Source organism: Rhinichthys klamathensis, unplaced genomic scaffold (genome assembly GCF_029890125.1).
Source record: "Rhinichthys klamathensis goyatoka isolate OS25496 unplaced genomic scaffold, OSU_Roscu_1.1 h1tg000093l_1, whole genome shotgun sequence".
Lineage (NCBI taxonomy): Eukaryota > Metazoa > Chordata > Actinopteri > Cypriniformes > Leuciscidae > Rhinichthys > Rhinichthys klamathensis.
In genome coordinates, this window is record NW_026606632.1 from 1,994,372 (window position 1) to 2,020,777 (window position 26,406).

The 26,406-nt window shown below is 39.7% G+C and overlaps 1 protein-coding gene across 1 annotated transcript in view; it reads left to right on the top strand.

Moving 5' to 3' along the window:
- The window catches only part of LOC130086088 (activin receptor type-1C), a 92,572-nt gene that overhangs the window by 29,470 nt on the left and 36,696 nt on the right, over positions 1 to 26,406 (top strand). Inside the window, exon 2 of the mRNA XM_056252232.1 lies at positions 9,443 to 9,673. Within this exon, the coding sequence (XP_056108207.1) occupies positions 9,443 to 9,673 (231 nt within the window). The remainder of the gene's footprint in view (positions 1 to 9,442; positions 9,674 to 26,406) is intronic.

Genomic DNA, 26,406 nt, shown 5'->3' on the forward strand with positions numbered 1-26,406 from the left:
CAAGCTATGAACCCGTTCCTGCCACGTTGCGCTAGCTCCGCTGCAGGTCGCTCACGTGACCAGCCGCCTGCACAACCTGCCACGCAGCGCCCAGCTCAGCCCAGACAGAACAGCCACTCTTCGCAGCGACAGGGCGGCCGCCCTAGATTGCGCTCAGCTAACCGCAGCAGGCCGCACCCCCCAAGAGGGCGAAGATCACGTTGAAACCTGAGCATGCGAAGCCCTCCTAGCACCATCAGGAGGTTGTGTCTCGCTGCGGCCGGACCACCGTCGAAACTTCTAGCCCTGTCAGTCCCCTCATCTCAGGCTACTACAGTGGATCATTTAGCAGTCAACGAGTCGGTTACACAACCCGCTCGCCTGCACACAAACGCCGTTTTTATGGCGACCCAGAGAAATCTCATAAAGAGCAGGTTATCTGGTTATCCGGCTCATGCCGAAGGTGTTTTATGTGTAGTAAAAGTGCCCACAACTCAGTGTTCACCCCTACATGTAAACACAACACTTCCCGTGTCCCACATAGAGCCCACTCTCATGAAGCAGGCAAATGCTGCTCGAGTGTTGCCCATAGCAGATGTGCCCACATGCCCGTGCTCCCGCTACAACACTGGCTGGCCGCGCGTGTGCCACACCGAGCTTGGAAGTCGGGTCGCGAGCGGATCAGAGTGACTCAGAGCTGTGTCACAGCTCTGCAGCCCTGGTCAGCGGCCGACTGGTACCAGAGGGGAGTGACTATGGGGGCGGTCTCATACAGGAAGGTCATCTCGACGGACGCGTCCAACTCAGGTTGGGGTGCCATCCTCGAGGGCAGACCAGTCTTCAGCCTGTGGTCAGACCGGGAAAAACTCCTCCATATAAACTGTCTGGAAATGATAGCGGTCGAGAACGCGCTAAAACGCTTCCTCCCGCTCATACAGGACCACCATGTTCTAGTCCGCTCGGACAACATGTCTGTGGTGTCCTATTTAAATCGCCAGGGAGGCGTCAGATCCAGGAACCTCTGCAATCTGGCGGAACGCCTCCTCGTTTGGTCTCAGCACCATCTGCGCTCACTGAGAGCTGCACATGTGCCGGGTCACCTGAACGACGGCCCAGACAGACTGTCCTGGGACAACGTTCCCCCTGGAGAATGGTCCCTGCACCCCCAAACAGTCCAGTTATTATGGCGCCTTTTCGGAAAAGCGGAAGTCGACCTTTTTGCGTCACAAGACAACGCTCACTGCCCGACGTTCTTTTCAAAGGACAGGGACGCCCGGACGTGGCCCAGCCGCCCGTTATATGCATTTCCTCCGGTATCTCTGTTACCACAGGTGATCAAGAGAATCAGGGAAACGCGCCATTCAGTGCTCCTCATAGCCCCGCGATGGGAGAACCAGACTTGGTTTCCAGAGCTAATGCGGCTGTCACAGACAGCCCCATGGCCTGTCCCGCTGAGAGCAGACCTCCTCTCTCAAGCGCGTGGCTCGATCTGGCATCCCCACCCGGAGCGCTGGTCGCTACACGTGTGGGTGATCAACGGGTATCCATCGCCCTGCCAGACGCAGTAATGAACACAATCTCGCAGTCTAGAGCACCTTCTACCAAAAGGCTCTACGCGTCCAAATGGTCTGTGTTCTCTAAGTGGTGCACTAACAAAAACCTAGATCCGCGAACGTGTGGGGTCCCGCGGCTGCTCAGTTTCCTTCAAGAGCTGTTGGATAGGGGCAGATCCCCCTCCACGCTCAAAGTCTATGTGGCGGCTGTCGCAGCATTCTCTGAATCAATGCACGGCCAGTCGATAGGCAGAAACGAGCTTATCATCCGCTTCCTCAGAGGAGCCAGAAGGATGAACCCCCCGCGCCCCCCCTCGGTTCCTATGTGGGACCTTTCACTGGTCCTAGAGGCCCTGAAAGCATTCCCCTTTGAACCCCTGGACACAGCGGACCTGAAATACCTGTCGCTCAAAGCTGTTTTTCTGATCGCACTGTCATCAGTCAAACGCGTGGGGGATTTACACGCGCTATCTGTAAGCGCGTCATGTCTTGAGTTTGGCCCGAATGACTCAAAAGTCATCCTCAAGCCTAGACATGGTTGCGTTCCCAAAGTGGTTGGCACCCCATTCAGAGCACAGGTCATTTCTCTATCGGCTCTGCCAGCATCCGATAGTGAAAGTGATGTTAATCTCCTCCGCCCAATTCAGGCGCTCTGAGCAGCTGTTTGTTTCGTTTGGTGGGCGCACTAAAGGTCTCGCCGCCTCGAAACAGAGCCTGTCTAGGTGGACAATAGACGCAATCGCAGCCGCTTACACGACAAAAGGTCTGCAGTGCCCCTTGGGCATCAGGGCTCATTCCACTAGAGGCGTGGCCTCGTCGTGGGCATGGTCAAGTGGAATTTCCATTCAAGACATATGTGTGGTGGCGGGCTGGTCCTCTCCGTCCACCTTTGTCAGGTTTTATAACCTAGAAGTTCCCGCCCTGCAGGCGAAACTGCTGTCTGTTTAAGTGAGAGGTTAGTCCTGTCCAGATATTATCATGCGCAGACTACCCTCACATAAATTCAGCTCTTCTGGTTGAGCTGCACTGTTTCAGGTTATGTGCTATATATGCCTATACACCAGCCACACGCGGCCGCTCTGTATTGCCTGTCAGTGCTTGTTTACACGCGCTTATACGCTTCATGGTACTCGCGCTTATGCTCGCGCTCATGTACATGCGTCTTATTCCCACTTTCTGGGTTCACAGAAGTGTTGTGACTCATGAGGTGGATGCGGGCGCGCACGCCGTGGACAATGGGTTCCCGTAGCGTAAGCTAAACTTACGCAATACGAGAGAACCTCTCGTAAGAGAACGTACTGGTTACTAGCGTAACCTCGATTCTCTAGAAGAGGGAACGAGTATTGCGTAACCTGCCGTGCTAAACGCCACAAGCGCTATTTCGCTTAAGTCGATGAAAACCAGAGAATCAGCCTCCGAGCCCCGCTTATATACGCTAAGCCACGCCCATTCTGGCGGGCTAGGACGCGGCGAGGGCGCTCGTGACGTCACGTCGTGCTCACTGGTAGGCTGTGCAGTTCCCGCAGAGCAGCTTATGAGCGCGCTAGAATGCCCGCTCTAGGTCTGCTAGCTGCTGCACTGCGTTGACAACATATACAAAATTAAGGATAATTTTTGGCTTCAATATCTCGAGAAGATGAATCTTTCCCATAGCGTAAGCTAAACTTACGCAATACTCGTTCCCTCTTCTAGAGAGAACAGAGGTTACGTTAGTAACCAGTACGTTTTCATCAGTCACATGTGTTCTTTGTATTTGTTTTCCACTAGTCATCAGTTGTCATGGACAGTCATCAGATAATCACACCTGTTCGTTTTCTCCTCATTATCACTGTGTATTTAAGTTCTTGCTTTTCCTCTGTTTGTTATCCGGTCACGTCTACGTTAAGTGTGTTGCTCCTGCCTGTTTGCCTGTCTTGTGGATTATTAGTATTAAACTGTGTTGGAACTTTATTCATCGTCTTCATCTTTTTACCTGCAACCACCCATGACGGCTGTTTGGAAACGCATGAAGTTGAAGTTTTATTTCCCGTTAATTTAGCCACTGTATCAAATAAATACCAAGGGTTGTGTTTGTTCTCTTCGAAGAGAGTCTAAAAGTAAGCAGATCTAGCAGTGTTCAACGGTTTTCTATATGCAATAACATTTTCCTTCCACGAAATGCGAAATAGCTCTAGTTTTGTTTTCTTCCAGCTGCGCTCCATTTTTTGCAAGAGAGTGGTTGTTACATGGTGTTGGACTATTTTCCTTAATCTTCTTTAAACGCAAAGGAGCAACTGTGTCTAAAGTGCTGGGAAAGAGAGAGTCATTAGTTTCTGTTGCAACATCGAGTTTTTCTAAGCTATCTTGTATGCAGAGGAGTAGAATTGGATCAGCAAGATTATTTATAATGCAATCTTTAGTGGTAGAAGTGATAGTTCTACCATATTTGTAACAGGAGGTTTGCTTTGCAGCCTTGGCTAAGTGGAGTATACACAAGACTAGATAATGATCTGAGATATCATCGGCCTGCTGCAGAATTTAATCTCCATCAACATCAGTTTGGTAAGCCCGACTCAATCGATCAAATGGCAGCATTCGATCAGCTGGGGAAGGTCTCTGCGTGTTACTGTCTTTCCTCGTGGCAAAGTAATTTGATTAAATGAAATAAGAATTTTCATGTATTAACTAGTTATTTCATCTGACTCCATAAATGAAAAGGTTTTAATGATATCTGTGCATCATTAAATGTGAGCGAATGTTTGTCTATTCTTTTTAACTCTTTACTGAAAATAATGTCAGAGTCAGTTAGAATAAAATCAAATGTTTACAATTTATTATGTCAGGTAAATGTATCAAGCCAATTTCATAATCAGTTCAAAGATAATAGATACAAAACATCAAATGCTCTGGAATAAAAAGAAAAGGACCTTGACATTATAAAATACATGATGCTAAGTGTTTTGCTTACGCTTCACATCACGGGCTAGTCTGCGTTACGGAATTGCGCCGAGCCTCTTGTTGTATTTCATTATATAGACAGAAACCTCTTTCACACGGAAACATCTGCTAACAATGCGAATTTGCATTCAGAGGTTACACCTTTTGAGAGCAGGAGGCCATTTGCCTGGAAGACCCACCCTCCTTTGTGTGCAAGTTATCTCTAAACTCTTAAAAACTTTATTACCTTTTGTTTTACTTGTTTGGGAATGAGACCTTTGTACCAGTCGCACTGAGACATTTCAAATGATACCAAACATGTGTAATACTGTATGATAATTATTCACATTCAGTGATGGGAATAACGGCGTTATAAATAAACGGCGTTACTAACAGCATTATTTTTTTCAGTAACGAGTAATCAAACTAATTACTGTTTCCTCCGTTACAACGCCGTTACCGTTACTGACAATAAAATATGCCGTTACTATAATTGACCTCACTGAAGCGGTTTTCATCCAGGCTCTCTCTTCTCCGCCATAGGACCTGCAAAGTTTTTCCTCTGGTGTGTGTTTATGAGGCGCCGGACTGGACAAAAGCGAAGCGAACGCGCTCGATAGTGCGCGAGAGAGACCGAGTGTGTCCGAGAGCGCGCTCGATAGTGCGTGAGAGAGACCGAGTGTGTCCGAGCATAATTGTTTATAAATAAAGTACACATTTCAGCATTAGAATAATCTCTGTAGCATATGGTATCATCTGCAACGTTTTAATTCGTTTGCATGGTTATAAAATAAAACAAGAATAACCTGCAGGGAACGTTCCCAGACCGGTTGTGAACACCTGTGGCAAACACGACTAGAATTTGGCTTAAATAACCTCTGATGATGACGTTCTCTGTAGGTTATAAAATTAAAACCCCAAAATATTATATTTTATTATTATTATTTATGTTGGTACATTGTTCAGTATTATATTGAGAGCAGTTTTTGTTAAACTGTTTACTTTTGTGAGGAAGAAAATACTTCAAGTAGGCTATACAGTATGTCTACCAGTTGTAAAGGTGAGTTTTATATTTCATTTTTTATTTAATTTGCACTACAAAGAGTTTGTGTATGTACACTCACCGGCCACTTTATTAGGTACCCCATGCTAGTAACGGGTTGGACCCCCTTTTGCCTTCAGAACTGCCTCAATTCTTCGTGGCATAGATTCAACAAGGTGCTGGAAGCATTCCTCAGGGAGTTTGGTCCATATTGACATGATGGCATCACACAGTTGCCGCAGATTTGTCGGCTGCACATCCATGATGCGAATCTCCCGTTCCACCACATCCCAAAGATGCTCTATTGGGTTGAGATCTGGTGACTGTGGAGGCCATTTTAGTACAGTGAACTCATTGTCATGTTCAAGAAACCAATTTGAAATGATTAGAGCTTTGTGACATGGTGGAAGTAGCCATCAGAGGATGGGTACATGGTGGCCATAAAGGGATGGACATGGTCAGAAACAATGCTCAGGTAGGCCGTGGCATTTAAACGATGCCCAATTGGCACTAAGGGGCCTAAAGTGTGCCAGGAAAACATCCCCCACACCATTACACCACCACCACCAGCCTGCACAGTGGTAACAAGGCATGATGGTTCCATGTTCTCATTCTGTTTACGCCAAATTCTGACTCTAACATCTGAATGTCTCAACAGAAATCGAGACTCATCAGACCAGGCAACATTTTTCCAGTCTTCAACTGTTCAATTTTGGTGAGCTCTTGCAAATTGTAGCCTCTTTTTCCTATTTGTAGTGGAGATGAGTGGTACCCGGTGGAGTCTTCTGCTGTTGTAGCCCATCCGCCTCAAGGTTGTGCGTGTTGTGGCTTCACAAATGCTTTGCTGCATACCTCGGTTGTAATGAGTGGTTATTTCAGTCACTGTTGCCCTTCTATCAGCTCGAACCAGTCTGGCCATTCTCCTCTGACCTCTGGCATCAACAAGGCATTTCCGCCCACAGAACTGCCGCTCACTGGATGTTTTTTTCTTTTTCGGACCATTCTCTGTAAACCCTAGAGATGGTTGTGCGTGAAAATCCCAGTAGATTAGCAGTTTCTGAAATACTCAGACCAGCCCTTCTGGCACCAACAATCATGCCACGTTCAAAGTCACTCAAATCAACTTTCTTCCCCATACTGATGCTCGGTTTGAACTGCCTGAGATTGTCTTGACCATGTCTACATGCCTAAATGCACTGAGTTGCCGCCATGTGATTGGCTGCTTAGAAATTAAGTGTTAACGAGCAGTTGGACAGGTGTACCTAATAAAGTGGCCGGTGAGTGTATATTTTGTATTATTTTTTATACATTTCTTAAGAAGCATATATTTTTTAGACTTATTTGTTGTGGTGTGCAATAAATATTAAAAGTTCTAAACCATCTATTGTGTTTTGTCGTTCCACTATAGTAATGATACTATTTTAATATTTAACTTAATAGGTTTCTCGCACATTGTCCCACAGCAACATTAAAATAGTTTAGATTGGTGTACAATGTTTTATAATAATATTTCTTTCTATTTACTGTCCATTTCATTCATTTAACATATTTAATATTGGGGGTATCCAAGTTATTTCACATATTTTTTTTATTTTTTTATTAAAGGAACGCAATAGTTACTTTCCCAGGTAATTAGTTACTTATGTAATAATGTAACTCAGTCACTAACTCAGTTACTTTTTGTGAGAAGTAACTAACTATAACTAATTACTTTTTTAAAGCAACTTACCCAACACTGTTCACATTAAACCATATAGATTTTTGGGTGAATTTCAGGTGATCTCAGCATGATAGAAAGAGGGAACGGGGGGTCAAGGGAAAAAGATGTAGATTAGGATTGCTTAGGCGAGTCTTGCGTCTCGAATGGTGGTGAGAACTTCACAAGAGAGAGTTCAAATGTTAATTTCCTATGTTTTCCTTTTGAGAGTAGCCCTCTCTTCCAGTTCTTCCAGTTCCATGTGACAAAATTAGATCTAAATTAACCAGAACCGAGCAATGTACGGGGATTGCTAGTCACATCCAAAGTAGTATCTAGAGCCCTTGCATTCTTACTATCCTCGATTAAAGTTTCGATGCGTGTCTCTAGTTCTGAAATCTTCTCTTTCAGCCTAACTATATCCCTGCATTTATCACATGTGAAACCCAGAGAAGAGAAGACTATGCAAAACATGTGGCAGACAGTGCAAGTGACAATAACAGGAGATGATGACATGACTCAGTGTTTACCTGTATTTTGAATGGTGCATTGTGTTGTGTTTTAGGGTTAACGGAAATTTCCATAAAATCACTGAATAATGTCCCAATGTCTGGCAGAAAAATACCAGTACATTTTTTCATCTTTATATAGGCTATATCTTTTAAAGCCTTACACCAGTTTGCCTGTTAATATATAGGCCTATACTGTATTACGCTATAAAAATATATAGCCTAGCGCCAGTATTTCTGATAGAACTTGGTCCAAGAATTGCCTCTACCTGGAAGGTTGACAGTACTGATTATTCTTATGATTGAACTGAAATATATGTTGCGCTGCTAGAAATTGTAATTATGCCCACACAAAGAACCGGTATAATGTCGGGAAAAATAGGTTGGAGACAATCCTCGTGAATTTGCTGTGACCTACAATGTGTTTTTTTTTTAGCTTTTCTGCTGACATTGGAACTTTCATGTCTTGCTTGGTGTAAGGGAGAAATGATTTGTTTTGATTAAGAGTGAGTGAGCTCTGTACCTATATAATGCATCAGAAAAATTCAAAACAATGACCATTATATTTTTGGAACATCGACATCATATTGCTTACGTGTAAGCATGTTATGTTAAGAACAAAGCAGGGGAAATTTTAATGTACAGTCAAAGGCCAGCATTTTTGCATTTTTGTTCGTCAGAAATGACCTACTCCTGTCACTAAAAGCAAAGCTGTAGTACTGCCTTGAACGTATCCCACTACTACGCTACAGAAGCTGCTCCTTCGACTGAAAGCTTGCTGCATTTCACAAAAATCAACATACAAAAATGATAATAAAATTGTACTATTTATGCACATATGATAAAGGAAAAAGAGCATACATGCATGCTGTAATGACGGGTGCTAAGAGGACGTCATCACTACTGCGATAATGACAGCATGTCTTATGTTTCTTTACGTTTGTTATTTATGGTTTTGTGTTTCTGTTGACTATGGCGCAGTTTATTAGGTTTAAAATACAATTGTTTATCTGGATCATTATTTTATAACATGCATTTGTAATGAGTTTGGGATATGCTGGTTGGGTTGATTGCGGATAGGTGCACATATCGGCGGTCATCCAACGTGTTATGTCTAACTGTAGTTATTGATGTATTTTTTTTCCATTAACCACACAGAGACAAGTTAGTGATGTATTTTTGTTATTTATTATTTCAAATCTGTATTTATCTCTACATGGCAAACGGTTACCCGTTGATTTTATCAAATATAATAATAATAATAATGTATATCTTTTTTTTATTATTGGACAAATTAGGGCATTCTGGGAAATAAAATGTGTTCTTACACCATGCTGAAATTGAATTATTACAAATAAATACAAATTTATTAGTGCATTTAAAAAAAAGAAAGATTGAGTACTTTGCTGTTTTTAGCACATGAGTAGCCTATATGTAATTCATGCTATAAAATAATTTATTTATTAATAAATAGATTATTAATGACCACTTGCAGCAGTTAAATTAATTTAATTGAATTTATTAGCATTTTATTGCCTTAATTCTAATTTTACATCCTTACTTCAAATTCAGGAATTTAATTGGATATGGTACACCATCTGATATTTATGATTTATTGTGTCATTGGTGTACATACAATGACAATACTGTTTTTACCGTGCCTAAAGAAAAAGAGTTTCATTCTAATAAAGGGTGTGACAGTGACTTTTCCCATGCCAAATATTAATCTATAAATCTTTTCTCTCAGCCTTAAAGTGTGTATGTCACTTGTGTGTGAACCACACTTGTGAGACAGAGGCAGAAGGAGCGTGTTGGAACTCAGTGATGCTCATAAATGGGAAGGAGGAGCCAGTGAAGTCCTGTGTGACCCCATCAGAGCTCAAGGGTCAGGTGTTCTGCCACAGCTCCAGAAACGTCTATAAACGCAACTGCTGCTTTACAGACTTCTGCAACAATGAGACGCTGCACTTCAATCCAGGTATGACAGGCCATTTTCATCTCCCATATTGTGTTCTAATTCTGAAATTGTCTGGTTCTAAAGTGTCCTAGAATTAAACATTATTAACAGTATTTGTTTTAGTGTGTGTTTGGTTTGGACTGTTTTTGTGTACTGAATAGCAAATCTTTCTTTGCTCAGTGAAAGTAAAACATGTATGACATAAGGCTGGTTGGGAAATTATCGGGCAGCCTGAGGGTTATTAATACTGTGTGTATCCTCCGAGCGGCTGTCTAACAGGTAGAGTTGGCTTGAGACTGGTGCACCAGAGTAGAGGATGGATTAATGGACCATTGTTAGGAAAAGGTGCCCTTTATGCCTGACCATTTCAGAAAAAAACAAAAAACAATTTTAACACATTTTAACGGGGACTCCAATATTTATATTAGTTGTCAACAATATGGGGCTTTCAGCTACTATTACATTTGGACCAAAATGACACTGAGGATGTCACTTCCACAAATATAAAAGACTAAGGGACAGATTAGGGCCCAAATAGGGCAAATTAGCGTGAGTGCGCAATTCCAAAAAAGCACCGATGGGAGTGGAAAGTTCTGGGGGTGATCTACAGACACGTGCAAATTAGAGAACACAGCCAGATCATTTCCATAATGACCAACGCAATCTACCAAGAGCAGCGCAATTAGCGTCTGGTTTAAGACACGTTTTTTTAGGCCATTAAATAATGGCGCAAATACCAGTAAATTGACTATCGCAAACCTTAGTAAATCACCTTGCATGATTCATTTAAATACTCTCCTCCCATACATTTTGCATCTGAAAATTAAACTCCTTCAAATGCATTTGCAATAAGACAGCCACAAAAATAACTGTGTCCATGCCTTTTCAGCGCTACTTTTTCACTGCATGTCTTTAGTAAATCCTGACAATAGTTTTTTAACGCCAAAAGAGGGTTTAGTAAAGCTGGTCCTAAAATGTTTAAAAAAGTGAGTAGCTGTAGGCTGAGACAGTGAGAGTTAATTCATATTTCAAGTTAATACATATTTGGTGGGCCACTGCCCCACCTGCCTCTGTATGAGCCACAGCTGCTGAAAAGTCCAACAATTTTTCAGTAATTTACCAAGTTTAATGTATGAAAACAGCTTTTGTTTGTATTTCCTTTCTGAGTTATTGAACATTGTTTAAAAAGGGTATGAAATTGCAATTGCAGTTATATTTTCTTTCCTGTTGTTTCGTACACTCAATGGCCACTTCATTAGGTACACCTGTTCAACTGCTTGTTAACACAAATATCTAATTCTAACTAAATATCTAACTCAATACATTTAGACATGTAGACATGGCCAAGATGACTATTGAATTTCAAACTGAGCATCAGAATGGGGAAGAAAGGTATAAGTGACTTTGAACTTGGCATGGTTGTTGGTGCTAGACGGGCTGGTCTGAGTATTTCAGAAACTGCTGATCTACTGGGATTTTCACGTACAACCATCTCTAGGGTTTACAGAGAATGGTCCAAAAAAGAGATATAATAATTCATTACATTTATATAGCGCTTTTCTAGGCACTCAAAGCGCTTCACATGGAAGGGGGAATCTCCTCAACCACCACCAATGTGCAGCATCCACTTGGATGATGCGACGGCAGCCATAGTGCGCCAGAACGCTCACCACACACCAGCTTACTGGTGGAGAGGAGACAGAGTGATGAAGCCAATCAGTGTATGTATATATGGGGATTATTAGGAGGCCATGATGGACAGAGGCCACTGGGCAAATTTGGCCAGGATGCCGGGGTTACACCCCTACTCTTTCGAAAGACATCCTGGGATTTTTAATGACCACAGAGAGTCAGGACCTCGGTTTAACGTCTCATCCGAAGGATATATCCTGTGAGCAGCAGTTCTGTGGGCATAAATGCCTTGTTGATGCCAGAAGTTAGAGGAGATTGGTCAGACTGGTTCAAGCTGATAGAAAGGCAACAGTAACTCTGTTGAAAAAAAACAAACAAACACTTGATACAGCCAAGGTCTGCAGAAGAGCTTCTCTGGAGACACAACACATTGAACCTTGAAGCAGATGAGCTAAAGCAACAGAAGAACACACACCTGTGCCAATCCTGTCAGCTAAGAACAGGAAACTAAGGCTACAATTCGCACAGGCTCACCAAAATTGGACAAAAGATGATTGGAAAAATGTTGCCTGGTCTATGACACTCGGTTGCTGCGACATTCAGATGGTAGGGTCAGAATTTGGCGTAAACAATATGGATCCATCCTGCTGCTGCTGCTGGAGGTGGTGTAATGGTGTGGGGGATATTTGATCACAATACTCATATTGCCCCCACAGTCACCAGATCTCAATCCAATAGAGCACCTTTGGGATGTGGTGGAACAGGAGATTCGCACCATGGATGTGTAGTCGACAAATTTGCAGCAACTGCGCGATGCTATCATGTCAGTATATGGACCAAAATCTCTGAGGAATGTTTCCAGCACCTTGTTGAATCTATTCCACAAAGAATTGATGCACTTCTGAAGGCAAAAGGGGGTCCAACCCGGTACTAGCAAGGTGTACCTAAGGAGGGTGGGAGTACATTTTGTTCATTGGAAATTAAATGGACCATTGTTGTTTGCTTGCTGCGATCTCATGCAAATGACATGTTACTCAACCCTTGTTTCAGTGCATTTGTCATGATTTCATGGTGATGAATAGATTAACTAATTTACCATCTACATGGAATTTTTTTTCTCCTGGGAAGAGCAGTCCCATTGCCAGTTTTTTTTTTTATTATCCTGTAACCCATATTAACTACAGTCGTGCTCAGAATTAATGGCACCCCTGGTAAATATGATCAAAACTGGCTGTAAAAAATAAATCTGCATCTTTTATCCTTTTGATCTTTCATTCAAAAAACTGCCAAAAATCTAACCTTTCATTGAAGTAAAATAATTGAAAGTGGGGGGGAAATCACATTATGAAATAAATGTTTTTACCAATTTTTGGTACCCCTAGAATTTTTTGCGAGTAAAATATCTCTGAAGTATATTCCCATTAATGTTTACCTTTTTTAGCACACCAGGGTGACATGAAATTATCCAGCCATGACTTCTTGTTTCACAGGAGTTTAAATATGAGGAAACACAAATGCCAAATTCCCTTAATCATCCATTACAATGAGTAAAACCAAAGAATATAGTTCTGATGTGCAGCAAAAGATTGTTGAGCTTCACAACATAGAAAGTGGCTGTAAGAAAATAGCTAAAGAATTGAAAATCCCCATTTTGACCATAAGGGCAATAATTAAGAAGTTCCAAACAACTAAAGATGTTACGAATCTGCCAGGAAGAGGACGTGTGTCTATATTGCCTTAATGGATGGTAAGGATGAAAGTTTGAGTGCCCATAGACTCTTCAAGGATCACAGAATGGAGAATTGCAGAGATTAGTTGTGTCTTGGGGTCAGAAAGCCTATAAAAAAAAATCAAACAACCCCTACATCACCACATGTTGTTTGGAAGGGTTTCAAGAAAAATCCTCCTCGCTCATCCAAAAACAAACTCCAGCAAATTCAGTTGTCAGACAAGACTGGAACTTCAAATGGCACAGGGTTCTGTGGTCAGATAAAAAAATAAAAAAAAAAGCTTTTTGGCAGCAAACACGCTAGATGGGTTTGGTGCACACAAGGTTAAAAAGTACCCCATGTGTACAATTTAATATACCATTTGGATCTTTAATGTTGTGGGCTTATTTTTCTGCTGGAGGTCCTGGACTTCTTGTTCAGATACATGGCATCGTGGATTCTATCAAATATCAACAGATAAAAAATCAAAACCTGACGCCTTCTGCTAGAAATCTTATAATGGGCCGTGGTTGGATCTTCCATCAGGACAACGGTCCAAAACAAACATCAAAATCAACACAAAAATTTGTTACGGAGCACAAAATTAAGCTTCTGCCATGACCGTCCCAGTTCCCTGACCTGATGAGTGGGTGAACTGAAGAGAAGAAGCACCAACGTGGATCTGCGAATCTGAAGGATCTGGAGAGATTCTGTATGGAGGAATGGTCTCTGATCTCTTGTCAGTTGTTCTCCAAACTCATCAGGCATTATTGGAGAAAACTCAGAGCTGTTATCTTGTCAAAAGGAGATTGCAAAAAGTATTTAATAAAAGGGTGCCAATAATTGTGGCCAACGTGTTTTGGAGAAAAAACATTTATTTCACAATGTGATTTCCCCCCCCACTTTCAATTCTTTTACTTCAATGAAAGGTTAGATTTTTGGCAATTTTTTGAATGAAAGATCAAAAGGATAAACGATGCAGATTTATTTTTTACAGCCAGTTTTGATCACATTTACCAGGGGTGCCATTAATTCTGAGCACGACTGTAAATGTTTACGTTTGTCAAACTCGACACAGCAAATTCATCCTGAACATCTTATAGAATGTCTTTCACAAAGTTTATCAAAGAATAGACCGCAAACGCAAGCCAAAGCCACTTGAAGCAAGCCTGCAACCTTGGCCGGAAAAAAGCGTAAAGTCTGCTAATGCTGCGGTATGCAGGGAAGGAGACGAGGCATTTTTTATGGATGTCAGTGGAGGAGAGTCTTCACTGTGCTGAACAAACTGATTTTGTGAGGAAATAGCTTATCATTTAATTAATTGACAGCCCATCAGCTAATCTTCAACACATTTGCCTTAAACTTTCGTTTTGGATTTATCTATTTTTAGAGTTTACACCGTAAAAAAAATGCTGTTTTATAAGAGAAGTCACAGACAATTGCACGACAGGTATGATTCAGTTTACAGCACTTCTCATTTATTTCTATGGTATCCACAAACACTAATTGACTGTCGCACAACTCTGAACGAAATTCAATGACTTCAAGGCTATAATGTGATTGGTGATCAAGGCACACTTGATCCAAGTTAGCCGTTATGCATTCTCCAATGGTAGAGCCACGGACCCTCATATCTCCCAATAATAAGACCATCTCTGCATAAATTTCGCATTTCACTGCAAAGTTCAAGTTTCGTGAACTCTGACCTCCGAATTTGCATCACGTGAAGACGTGTGACCAGTAGAAGATCTATAGGTTACAACGAGGCTAAAGGCACACTTTAAGAAAAATGTGCTTTTTACTCCCATAGTGTATTGAGTATTGAATATTGATGGAGCAACATATTTTGTGTGAAAATGGTGGGTTTCCGCGGGAAATTCGAGCATGTCTTTGCGTCATTACGTCACACCCATACACATTAAGAAGGAGTTTCGGCTAGCCGGCTATACTGCACGTGACGAGATGTTTAGATGTATAGGCTTTTCTCGCAGCACTTTACATAATTAAACTTATGGCATCCAGAAAGATCCAAACAACAATCATCAGTGTCAACTGGAGATTCAGCAGTTATAAAACCCAAAAGACTTCGTACTTCGGATTTAAGGTGGCTAGAGAAAGAGAAAGAAACCGTCTCATGCGAACACAAGGATTTAAACATCGGCGGGGCTTTTGAAAAGTGCGTGAACTCCGTGTTTTGAAGGGGTTCAAAACGGAAGAAGAGACGGCTTTTTTCTGCTGAACAAGTAAGTTAAGACATTTCAATAGTTCAATCGTGTAGTACGTTTTCTTAATTCACACAGTTATGGAGTTTCCTTTGTTGTGCCTTTCTCGTTTTGCTATTATGGAGAATATGAATTCTGAACTACACAGGTAACCATAAAACACATTAAATTTAACATTAGTCACGCAATGCTGATGTGATGTTGTTAACATGAACAATTTGAGAACAAAGTAGGCTATAATTTGCACGGTTGCTGTAAATCGCGTTGATTAAATCTAACGAAGCTTATCATGTCGAATGCGTTTTCCCCCTTAGTTGGTCAGAACAAAAATGGATGTTACTTACTTGTTCAGAAGACATTTTCTTATGAAAATTCTTATGTTGGTCAAACTTTCAAAAAGTGAATCTGTGATTCTGTATGACAGTATCCACATAGCGCGGTGACTGACAGCTCCACTCGCCTCAAAACACTGTGTTCATCCGCGCTGTTTCATGCCGATTTACAACCCACGTAAAGATGATAATTCCGCGAATCACTGCAGTTACAGATTTCGAACAGAGAGATGGCGACAAAGAGGAAAAGCTACGGACTGCAGCTTTAATAATCTATACATTTATAGTAGTAACAATAAATATATAATATGATATGGTATATTTTTAAATCTGCAGTCCGTAGTTTTTCCTCTTTGGAAAAACTATTAGAAAACATCTCTGTTCGAAATCTGCAATTGCAGTTATTCGCGGAATTATCAACTTTACGTGGGTTGTGCCTCGGCATGGCACAGCGCGGATGAATCCAATGTTTTGAGGAGAATGTGCGGCTGTCAGTCACTGCGCCGGTGTGGAGACTGGCATTCAGAATCACAGATTCAACTTTTTGGAAGTATGACCAACATATGAATTTTCACCAGAAAATTTGGTAACACTTTATATTACGACCCGCAAACAACTGCGTAAGTAAACCGAAATTACGGTGTACGTTTCTGTAGTTATAGTGTACTTATGTGTAGGTATAAGGGAACAATATGTTAAGGTTTGGGTAATAAAGGGGTACAACCAGATAGACAAGCAAATTATTTATAATGTAATTATTTTAAAACTAACAGGTACCTATTCTGTTAATATATTCCAGGCAAAAATTGTACATCTGTTGTATATAAAAGTTTTTATCACATTTCTGGCAAAATGTTCTTGTGCAATGTAGTTAGAGGGTAATTTTGACATCTGTGGGTTGTAAATTAAACGTATATATATATATATATATATATATATATATATATGGCTGTATGTAAGCACAGTATGGTAAAAATTGAATTTATTGTCTTTTCTTACTAAACTACTTAACGTTAAGCCAAAAAAATTAGTTTCTGCTATGATTTTAATTTAGAACTTACAGTACCATGTAGTACTTAGTACTTACCTTATCACATCGTATTGCAATGACACTTAAATGTCAGGGCAAATATACTGTGTAATTAAAACGTTTTTTTGTTCTGTTTTAGTAGAGTACCTTTCTCTGTAATTACTGTGCAAATAGTGTTGTTTCGTATTGTTACATAGTAAGTAGTGTTTGTTACCCGTTTCAACTGTGTATTTACATGGTAAGTGTAACTCCTGCGGGCTGTAAATTAAAGTGGCGCTTGTTACCCCCTTGTTCTGTGTAGTTACAGGGTAAATACAATAAAGGATCCCATTTCATTTCTGACTTTTATTTTACAAAAAAAATTCAAAACAAAATTTCAAAGTATTTACCCTGTAACTAAACAGAACAAGGGGGTAACAAGCACCACTTTAATTTACAGCCCGCAGGAGTTACACTTACCCTGTAAATACACAGTTGAAACGGGTAACAAACACTACTTACTATGTAACAATACGAAACAACACTATTTGCACAGTAATTACAGAGAAAGGTACTCTTATTAAGAAAACAAAACAAAAAAACGTTTAATATTTGCCCTGACATTTAAGTGTCATTGCAATACAATGTGAAAGTTTATATATATATGTTTAATTTACAACCCACAGATGTCAAAATTACCCTCTAACTACATTGCACAAGAACATTTTGCCAAAAATGTGATAAAAACTTTTAAAATTGAACAGATGTACAATTTTTGCCTGGAATATATTAACATAATAGGTACCTGTTAGTTTTAAAATAATTACATTATAAATAATTTGCTTGTATATCTGGTTGTACCCCTTTATTACCTAAAACTTAACATATTGTTCCCTTATACCTACAGATAAGTACACTATAATTACAGAAACGTACACCGTAATTTCGGTGTACTTACGCAGTTGTTTGCGGGTCGTAATATAAAGTGTTACCGAAAATTTCATCTGAACAAGAAACATCCACTTTTGTTCGGACCAACTAAGGGAAAAAAAGCATTGCAGTAAATCACGCTGATTAAATCTAATGATCGCTTATCATTTCACGTCAAAACGTGCAAATTATACTTTGTTCTCAAATTGTTAATGTTAACAACATCAGCATTGCGTGACTACATTTAATGTGTATTAGGGCTACCTGTAGTTTAGTACTCAGTAACTGTATGAATTAAGCGAACAAGTGCACTACTGTTACATAATTGAACTATTGAAATGTCTTACCTTTCCAGCAGAAAAAAAGCCGTCTCTGCGTTTATTTTGAACCCCTTCAAAACACGTAGTTTACGCCACCTTTCAAAAGCCCTTCCGATATTTATCCTTGTTTTCACATGGGCCCAGTTGCAGTCTCTTTTTTTCTGTTGCCACTCCGAAGTCTTTTGCATTTTACGAGTGAATCTCCAGTTGTCACTGGTGATTGTCGTTTGAACCTTTCTGGATCCGCTATCAAATTGAAAAGTTTAATTATATCAAGTGCTGTGAGAAAAGGCTATAAATCTCCACCTCCAACATCCTCATGCAATATAGCTTATACTAGCCGAGACTACTTCTTTTTGTGTACAGATGTGACGTAATGACGCAAAGACATGCTTGAATTTCCCCCGGAAATCCACCAGTACCACTGGAATTAAAAACATTATTACAAGCTTACCGTTTTGAATCGAGCTATAGCAAACAGATAGTTTTGAACACTGGCTAGTTATGTAATTGCTCAATTTATTTTTGGATAATTTTTAGCCCAAAAAAGTTACGGACTGCAGCTTTAAAGCAACAGTTTTTCGATAATGGAAGAATATATAAAAGTATGGTAGATGGGTTAAATTGCGCCCCTACTGTTGGGACTAAAGGCACAATAATTAACATGACAACAAAGAGCTGGCTGACTTTTTTCATTTGTTGACATGACATGGTAAGATTTAACATATATTAGATTGGGTGTCCACCTTAGAGATAATCACCGTTATAATAAAACCATCATATTTAATTACCTTGAACAAAACTGAAAATCATTAAGAATTGTATGAGATAAACGTAGTCAGAACGTCAGAATGTGAGCCTACGTTCTGACGTAGCGCTGCGCTGTTTGTTACACTACGTGAACTCACTCTGAGGCCCACCTAGAAGAAAACAAATAGTTGTATAAAGTCGTTATTTTAGGGGTTTTTTGCGCACAAAAAGTATTCTCGTCGCTTGATAAACTTATGGTTGAGCCACTGTAGTCACTTGGACTATTTTAACAATGTTTTTATTTACTTTCTGAGCTGGCAGGTTTCAATTACAAAAGAAGCCTATAAAAATCTTTTGTTAAAAAGATTACTGTATAAATGCATAGATACAGTATGTACCCTGTAATTTTTAAAAAGCCTATACAGTATGTATTGGTACACGATTATTACAAAAATGTACGCAGTGTTTGTTCTTGCTAAATTGCTCTCAAATTTAAGATTGTTGTAATAGTAGAATAAGTACCCCTTAGTTCTATAATACTTACAGTATAAATATTTTTTTATTCTCCTGGTTGTTACCCCTTTATTCCCCAAACTTTAAATATTGTTCCCTTATACTTACATGTAAGTACTTTATAGGTACACAATAATTACAGAAAGTAATTATAGTGTATAATTACTGTAAAAACGCTTTAATAATTACGCAATACTTTCTGGGCTGTAATCTAAAGCGTTACCCATTCTTCTTCTCTTACATTTCTTTCTCGTTCTCCTTTTCGCTCTTTCCCTCATGAGCGTCCTCTAGCACAATTACTCAGAACACAACCTATATGTACGTGCCGACTTCACCCAAGGAGATTATGTATTGTGCATTTTTCATTTTCAAGTTTGTTTTTGTGGCTTGAATTAACATGCTTTGTATAGAGAAAAAAATAGTCTAAAGGTCGCACTTTCTCTTTCTCTTTGCGCTGTTTTTTTAAATAAAAAAAACCTTTTCATTCTTGAAGTGAACTTTTTCCTGTATTGTGATTAGATTCACTGTTGGACTTCCCGCCTTGAACTTGAGAATGCAAGTCCAGAATGATGTGAGATAAGCCTGTCTGTGAAATGTCCCTGGCGTTGCACTGCTCGTCTGCTGTGCTACCGGTTAACGCTCCGCCAGAGTCCTAGGAGACAATTAAGAGGCCACTTTTTCCAACCCATTCTCAAAAATGGCGCATATCCAAGACTTTGGGGCAAAAAGTGCCTTACTGCTATGTGCAGGAAAACTCAGGGCAATTTTAAGGGAAGTCTATTTTTTTTGGAAAGTTGGAAAGTTTTATTTCCATTTTATTTTATTTGAATGGTCTCTGCAAACCGTAAATGACTCCTGTAAAGCTGAAAGTGATACAATGATTCATAATTAGATTTAATAGTATTTAAATCTAAGCTTCACTTTAAAAATCTGCTTTATTTCTGATATTTTTGTTTTGTTTTTTGTCAAGTCAAGTCAAGTCACATTTATTTATATAGCGCTTTTCACAATACAGATTGCATCAAAGCAGCTTCACAGTGATAACATGAAAGTAGTACAACACAGTTCAATAATATTGTTGAATATGAAATATCCCCAACTAAGCAAGCCAAAAGCAAGGCGACAGTGGCAAGGAACCAAAACTCCATCAGATTGGATGGAGAAAAAAACCTTGGGAGAACCCAGGCTAGTCAGGGGCCAGTTCTCCTCTGGCTAACAATCATAGGGTTTCAAAGAAGCTTTACAGTTAGTGCATATCAGAAAGTACCTGGAAAAAATACATTTAGTTAATCATGTAATATTAAGGGGATAACATATCGCCGGCGTTGAGTCGTCTCTTCGCAGGCGTTGAGTCGTCTCTTCACAGGCGTTGGTCTTCTCATCACAGGCGTTGGGGCATCCGAAATCCCCGTGAGAGGCAGGATACAAAACTGGAGCCTACGAACGCCATTTTTCTCGGGACAAGCGTCCCGAGATAACAGCAGAAAGGCAGATGGGAAATAATTAGCATAGCTGATGTTCATAATGATTTCCATTACACGGGAGTAGGTGTTAGAAAACCATAATCTCACAACTCTCCGCAACCCAAACTCTCCGCAACCCAACCGCAAAAAATAATTTGTAAAAAAAATAATTTCAAATCCTGGAAGTCAGTATCTCACATCTTCCATCCTTCAAAATATCCTGTAGGCCTACTTTGAAGTCTTTCAATGTAAGGTTGAAACTTTAACCCTCACATATTTAAATGTCATCTTTATAAAATGCATAACTGTCTCACTGTTGCTGTCCAAATACAGTAGAACATAAACACAAGTTAAAAAAATAATAAGTTTCATCTTCTGACATACCATTAAACTGGCTCAATATAAAAAAATACATTAAAACTGCATGGTTTGCAATGCTTGAAAGTGGAGTGGATGGTATATTTTTAACGTTTTATTATTTATTATTTATTTAAAACAGAAGCATGACATCATATCCAGTACCAAAGTTTGACATCCTCAAAGTATAGTGTTGACATCAACAATGAACTGACTTACGATGAATAATTACACTATTTTTAGAGCTGCTTTAGTCTGTATTGTATAAAGTGTTACATAAAGGTGATTTGAAAAGAAAATTCACATAATTATGTCTTTTAGGAGTAGTTCCAGATTATGGTAAAAGTCCACACAAATTTTAAATACATTTCTTATTACATTTATTTATTATTTATTGACTATGTATTTCCTATTACATTTATTTATTATTTATTGATTTATTGAAGCTCTCTGAAATAGAAAGGTCCATTACCAATATCTGCCTGTGCAGAAGACATTGTGTTTCTTTCCAAACAAAGAACTGGCTGGCTGATTTTCTATAGAAATTATTCCAGGCTTGGCCAGCGGACAGTGTGTGTTCCATCTCTCTTGTTGTTGTGCAAATCCATTTTCACAGTTATTGGTGCTGCAGTTCATCAGGTTGTAGGTCAAGTGTTGTGAAACTTAAGCCCTTGTTGAAAATATGATCACACAGCATGTGTATCATCACAGGGTATGGAACTACAATAACTGTTACCATGGTTAAAGCAACTACCACATGTTAAGGGCTTGCAAAAGACCTGAAAGCTTATAAACGAATAAATCTGAGACGGAAAAACATTTTAATAAAGGTTGTTAATACAATTCTGCTAATAGGAATGAAAAAACAAAACAAAAGCAAAAACAAACAGCCAAATAGGTTTTAAAACCTTATTCAGATATCTAGAGGAACATTTTCTTTCAATTGGCAATTACAAGGTCGATGTATGAATGAGTGAGTGAATGGGTGAATGTGAGGAAATATGTAAAGCGCTTTGGTGGCCATTGGGTCTGTGAAAGCGCTATATAAATGCAGTCCATTTACCATTTACCATCAGATGTGGTGATAAAAGATCCGGCGGACTGCGGTAAACCTCGAGATAAACAGAGAGACTAATATTAGCGTAGACGCCATCCTTCTTATGATGTAACAAGAATTTATGGGAAGTGTTCCCGGTTGCGGCTGACCTAATCTATGCAGCCTAACATTGAATTATAGAAGTATATAATGCTATAAAAATGCAGTCCATTTTACCATTTTACAAGAGCAGCAATTGTAAGGTAACTTTAATTAATTTATATAATCAGGCTTAGCATATACAAAGCAGTAGCAAAAAAAAGGCCTCTTCTTAAATCTTTGCAAAACTCCAAAGAACGTTGCCAGATTCACGTTCATCTATTTCAATAAACCTGAACGTGCTTTTAGCACCACTCACTGGACATTCCCTTTGAAAATATTGTGAAACGTCCATGCAGCAATGTCATATCACTATGCAGAAATGTCACCATAGGCTTGTTTTTTTTTGAGTGCAAATTGAAAATATATGAAGATTTTGAATAAAAACAACAGATTCATATAGATTTACGCACGCATGCATACGTAAAATAATTATTTTTTTCAAGAGTTTTATTTTATTTTATGTCTGATGATGAAAACACACTGAGTAGTTATAGTTCACATGTTAAATTAGGTCTTGTCCAACTCCAGTCCTGGAGGGCCATGTCCTGCAGAGTATAACTTTATCCCATATCAAACACACCACTGTACCAAATTTTCCTTAAGCACTAGTCACCCATTTCTGTAGTCATAAAGAGCATTTGGTGGCACTAACGCACTTAAACGTGAAACACCACTTTGTGTTTCAAGGACAGCAGATAAAGCCATCGCTGACTTAGTTGTTGATTGGCAAATAATACCTAACGTGAAACACCAAAGGTTCAGAATATCCCGAATGGATAATGAACAACAACACCCAGCCCTGGTGCCTGAGAGATTTTGAATAATGTGTTAACGGGGAAAAATAGGCAGCACAGTCCTTACAAGTAATTCCTGTGCAATGTATATGGTTGCCATGACAACCTCAAGTAATAGTGATTCTATCTTACCTTAGCAGACACCACTAAATATCATTGCAATGGTTATGAATTTCTGAATCTTTTAAGCCCTGTATGAGTTTGAATTTGAAACTGTCTGCTGTTCATTGGTGCAACTGAGCTCATCTATCAAAAACACCTCTCTGAAGTATGTGCAGAGACCCTCTGCTTTCCATTTATCTCTGCAGATACAGATTCCTTCATTGGGCAATGGCCCTTTTGTGTTCCAAATGTACTTACTTACAGGCTGTTTTAGTAGACAGGCATGCAAAAGTGTTTTGAAATACCTCACTCTTGGTGTTGTCACTGATGACTCTGTACAGATGTGGTGAGGTCATGGCCCACTGGATAAGGACAACTTAAACGAAAATTTGAACTCACATTGGTTGCATAGCTGCTTATGGTACATATTCCAATGCATTCATGACAGCAAGTTTTGACCCAATACTTGAAAAGCCTTCAGATTTTTTTGCTGGAAACTACAAGGTGTTCGTGTTGTCCAGAAGTGACTCCTGGTTCCCTTTCGAGTCAGTCTTTCGACACTGCGTCATCGAAGATGTCGCTATGAGGGTTATCCCCTCATTTCTCAAATCTACTGAAGCCTTATGCAATCTCGTGGGGTGGGGTGGGGTGGGGGGTGAATTCGCCCGCCAATGGCGTTCAAGCGCAGAGGTGGGCTCCCCCGCACTATAAGGCGGCGCTGGACGCCATTGCCTCAGAATCTTTCTCCTTCAGCTACAAGAAGCCATCTACAGCTCGCCGTTGTGATACATCATCTATGGGACGGTGTCTGGATTGACATTTTTCTTTCAAATGTCTTCCGGACCGCAGTGTTTCTGCCTTGGTGATGTCCACTCAGAAGCAGTGCTGCAGGAGTCCATCTGCCCTCAATAGCAGCGGTGGCATATTAGCCCGGTTCTGTCAACACTGCATTGAGTCCCCATTAACCCTCTGGGGACCAGAGTGTTTTTGGGGCCCTTGGGATGTTTTGACATGCACTGACATTTGTGCTTTTTTCAGTTATTAATAAACATGTTAATGGCAAAGGTGTAAATTCACTCTATATAGCACAAACTTGGCTACCATGAGATCTGAGCAACATGTATGTACATGTTTGTATTTTTAATAGAATAATGTTTATGCGTGGTTATTGAAAAAAATAAAAATGAAAGTTGCTGAAATAAGACCACAAAACACATATTGATTATTTCTTCACAAGACTTTTGAAAATTGTATCACATAGCCTAGAATATTTGCTCCAAAACTATGTGAGAATCATCCTGACTACTCATTCAGATAAGTCAATAAAGTCTTTTACATTTTTAATGACGTGTTTTGTTTGAGAAAGCTTTATGCAGGAGGCGTGATCTCTCATTAATATGTGTGGCATTCCACACCTGAGAAAGACAAAGACCCTCCCCATAATGTCCCTATTAGGTGCTATCAGGCCATATCATTACAGGAGCCTTGCACAAAGAATGAGGAGATTTAAAAAAGAATGGCTTTTAGATTGTTTGGATTTATATAAGGAAAATACAGGGTGCATACGTCTGGACACTTCTATCACACACCCTTCACCATATAGACATGGTTTTATTTCAGTTCAAAGTTCAAAGTTAGAGTTGGAAACATCTTGAAAAGAAAATTGTCTTTCTCCATAAATGTCTTAGTTTGATCATACATATTTCAAAGTTGAGGATTCATTATTTTGATATAGCTTGAACAAACACTATAACATCTTAGTTGATTAGTTTATTGACAAAACATACTATATATTTAACATATGAGCAGAAACTCCTAAAAAAAGCTTATTTGATGTCTATTTTAGAGTAAAAACTTTATCCAAAACGAGTCAACGAAATGTTGTCTGTTATTTAGTCTGTAACAGTGCGTATCTGTGCGTTCATTCATTCATTCATTCATTCATTCATTCACACACACACACACACACACACACACACACACACACACACACACACACACACACACACACACACACACACACACACACACACACACACACACACACACACACACACACACACACACAAACATGATTCACATTTAACAGTATGCTATTTTTCCGTTTACAGACACTACGTTATTCTATGTCGCGATTAGAACAAAAAACAATTACTTCTCAGCTGAATCTGTTCATCCTCGAAGTGAAAATAAACCCAGTGGTAAATGTCCCAGGATTGTTCCTCATATAGCCGCGCAAGACGACAGTAGATTAATCTGACTAAAAAATAATGTGTGTTTTCAGAGTTTATGGGCGTTAACGCGTCTCAATGTGTTGCTTCACATATTTGCGTTTGAATAGCGCGTGCTCTCCGTGGGCGTGTCACATTACCAGAGATAATCAGCTGAGAGAACGATAATGAGACGGGCTGACACGTCTCTCTTTTTATATAGATGACATAAACGGAGAATAATAATTTTAGTTTTGAATCGGATCATTTAAAAGTACAAACTCAAATGATTTAAAAGATATATTGCTTATGGCTGGGTGAATAGTATTAGCTGAGTTGTGTTGAAGATTAGAGACGTGCTCCAGAAAAAAAGTTCACGGTGACCGAGAGGCAGAACGCACACCCTGTTTATTTTCTTTATTTTACAAAAGCACAATATTTTATTTCGATTGTATGTGGGCACATAAAAAAGTAGACATTTAACAGATTATTTTCTCATATTTCTTAACTCTATATGAACAGAAATGATGGTAGTACTTGAAGTCTATTTTTCTGCTATGTGAAAAAAAACGAGCAAAACGCGCTGGCGCGTTTCTGGTCCCCAGAGGGTTAAACATCGTATACATTTTAAAATCTAGCTGATTACTTACAAAGCACTAAATGGTTTAGCTCCCCAGTACTTGAGAGAGCTCTTAACGCATTATAGTCCTTCACATCTATTGCAATCTCAAAATTCATGCCATTTGATAATCCCTAGAATATCAAAATCAACTGCAGGCAGTAGATCCTTTTCTTCTCTAGCACCTAAACTTTGGAATAGTCTTCCTAGCATTGTTCGAGCAGACACACTCTGTCAGTTTAAATCTAGACTAAAAACACATCTCTTTAATGGCATACACATTATAACATTATAGAACATTATACATTTATATTATTCAGATCAGTTAAATGATTGTTAGGCTGCATAAACTAGGTCAGCCGGAACCAGGAACACTTCCTATAACACCTGATTACATTATAAGAAGAATGGCATCTACGGTAATATAAGTCTCTCTGTTTATCCCGGGGTTTACTATAGGCAGCCGGATCTGGGCCGTATCCAGATCAGATAGTGGGACCTGCGCCTAGACACAATCACAAAGCATGATGTACTCAGGCGTATCCAGATCAGATGGTGGACCTGCGCCTAGACATGACCACAACACATCCCTGA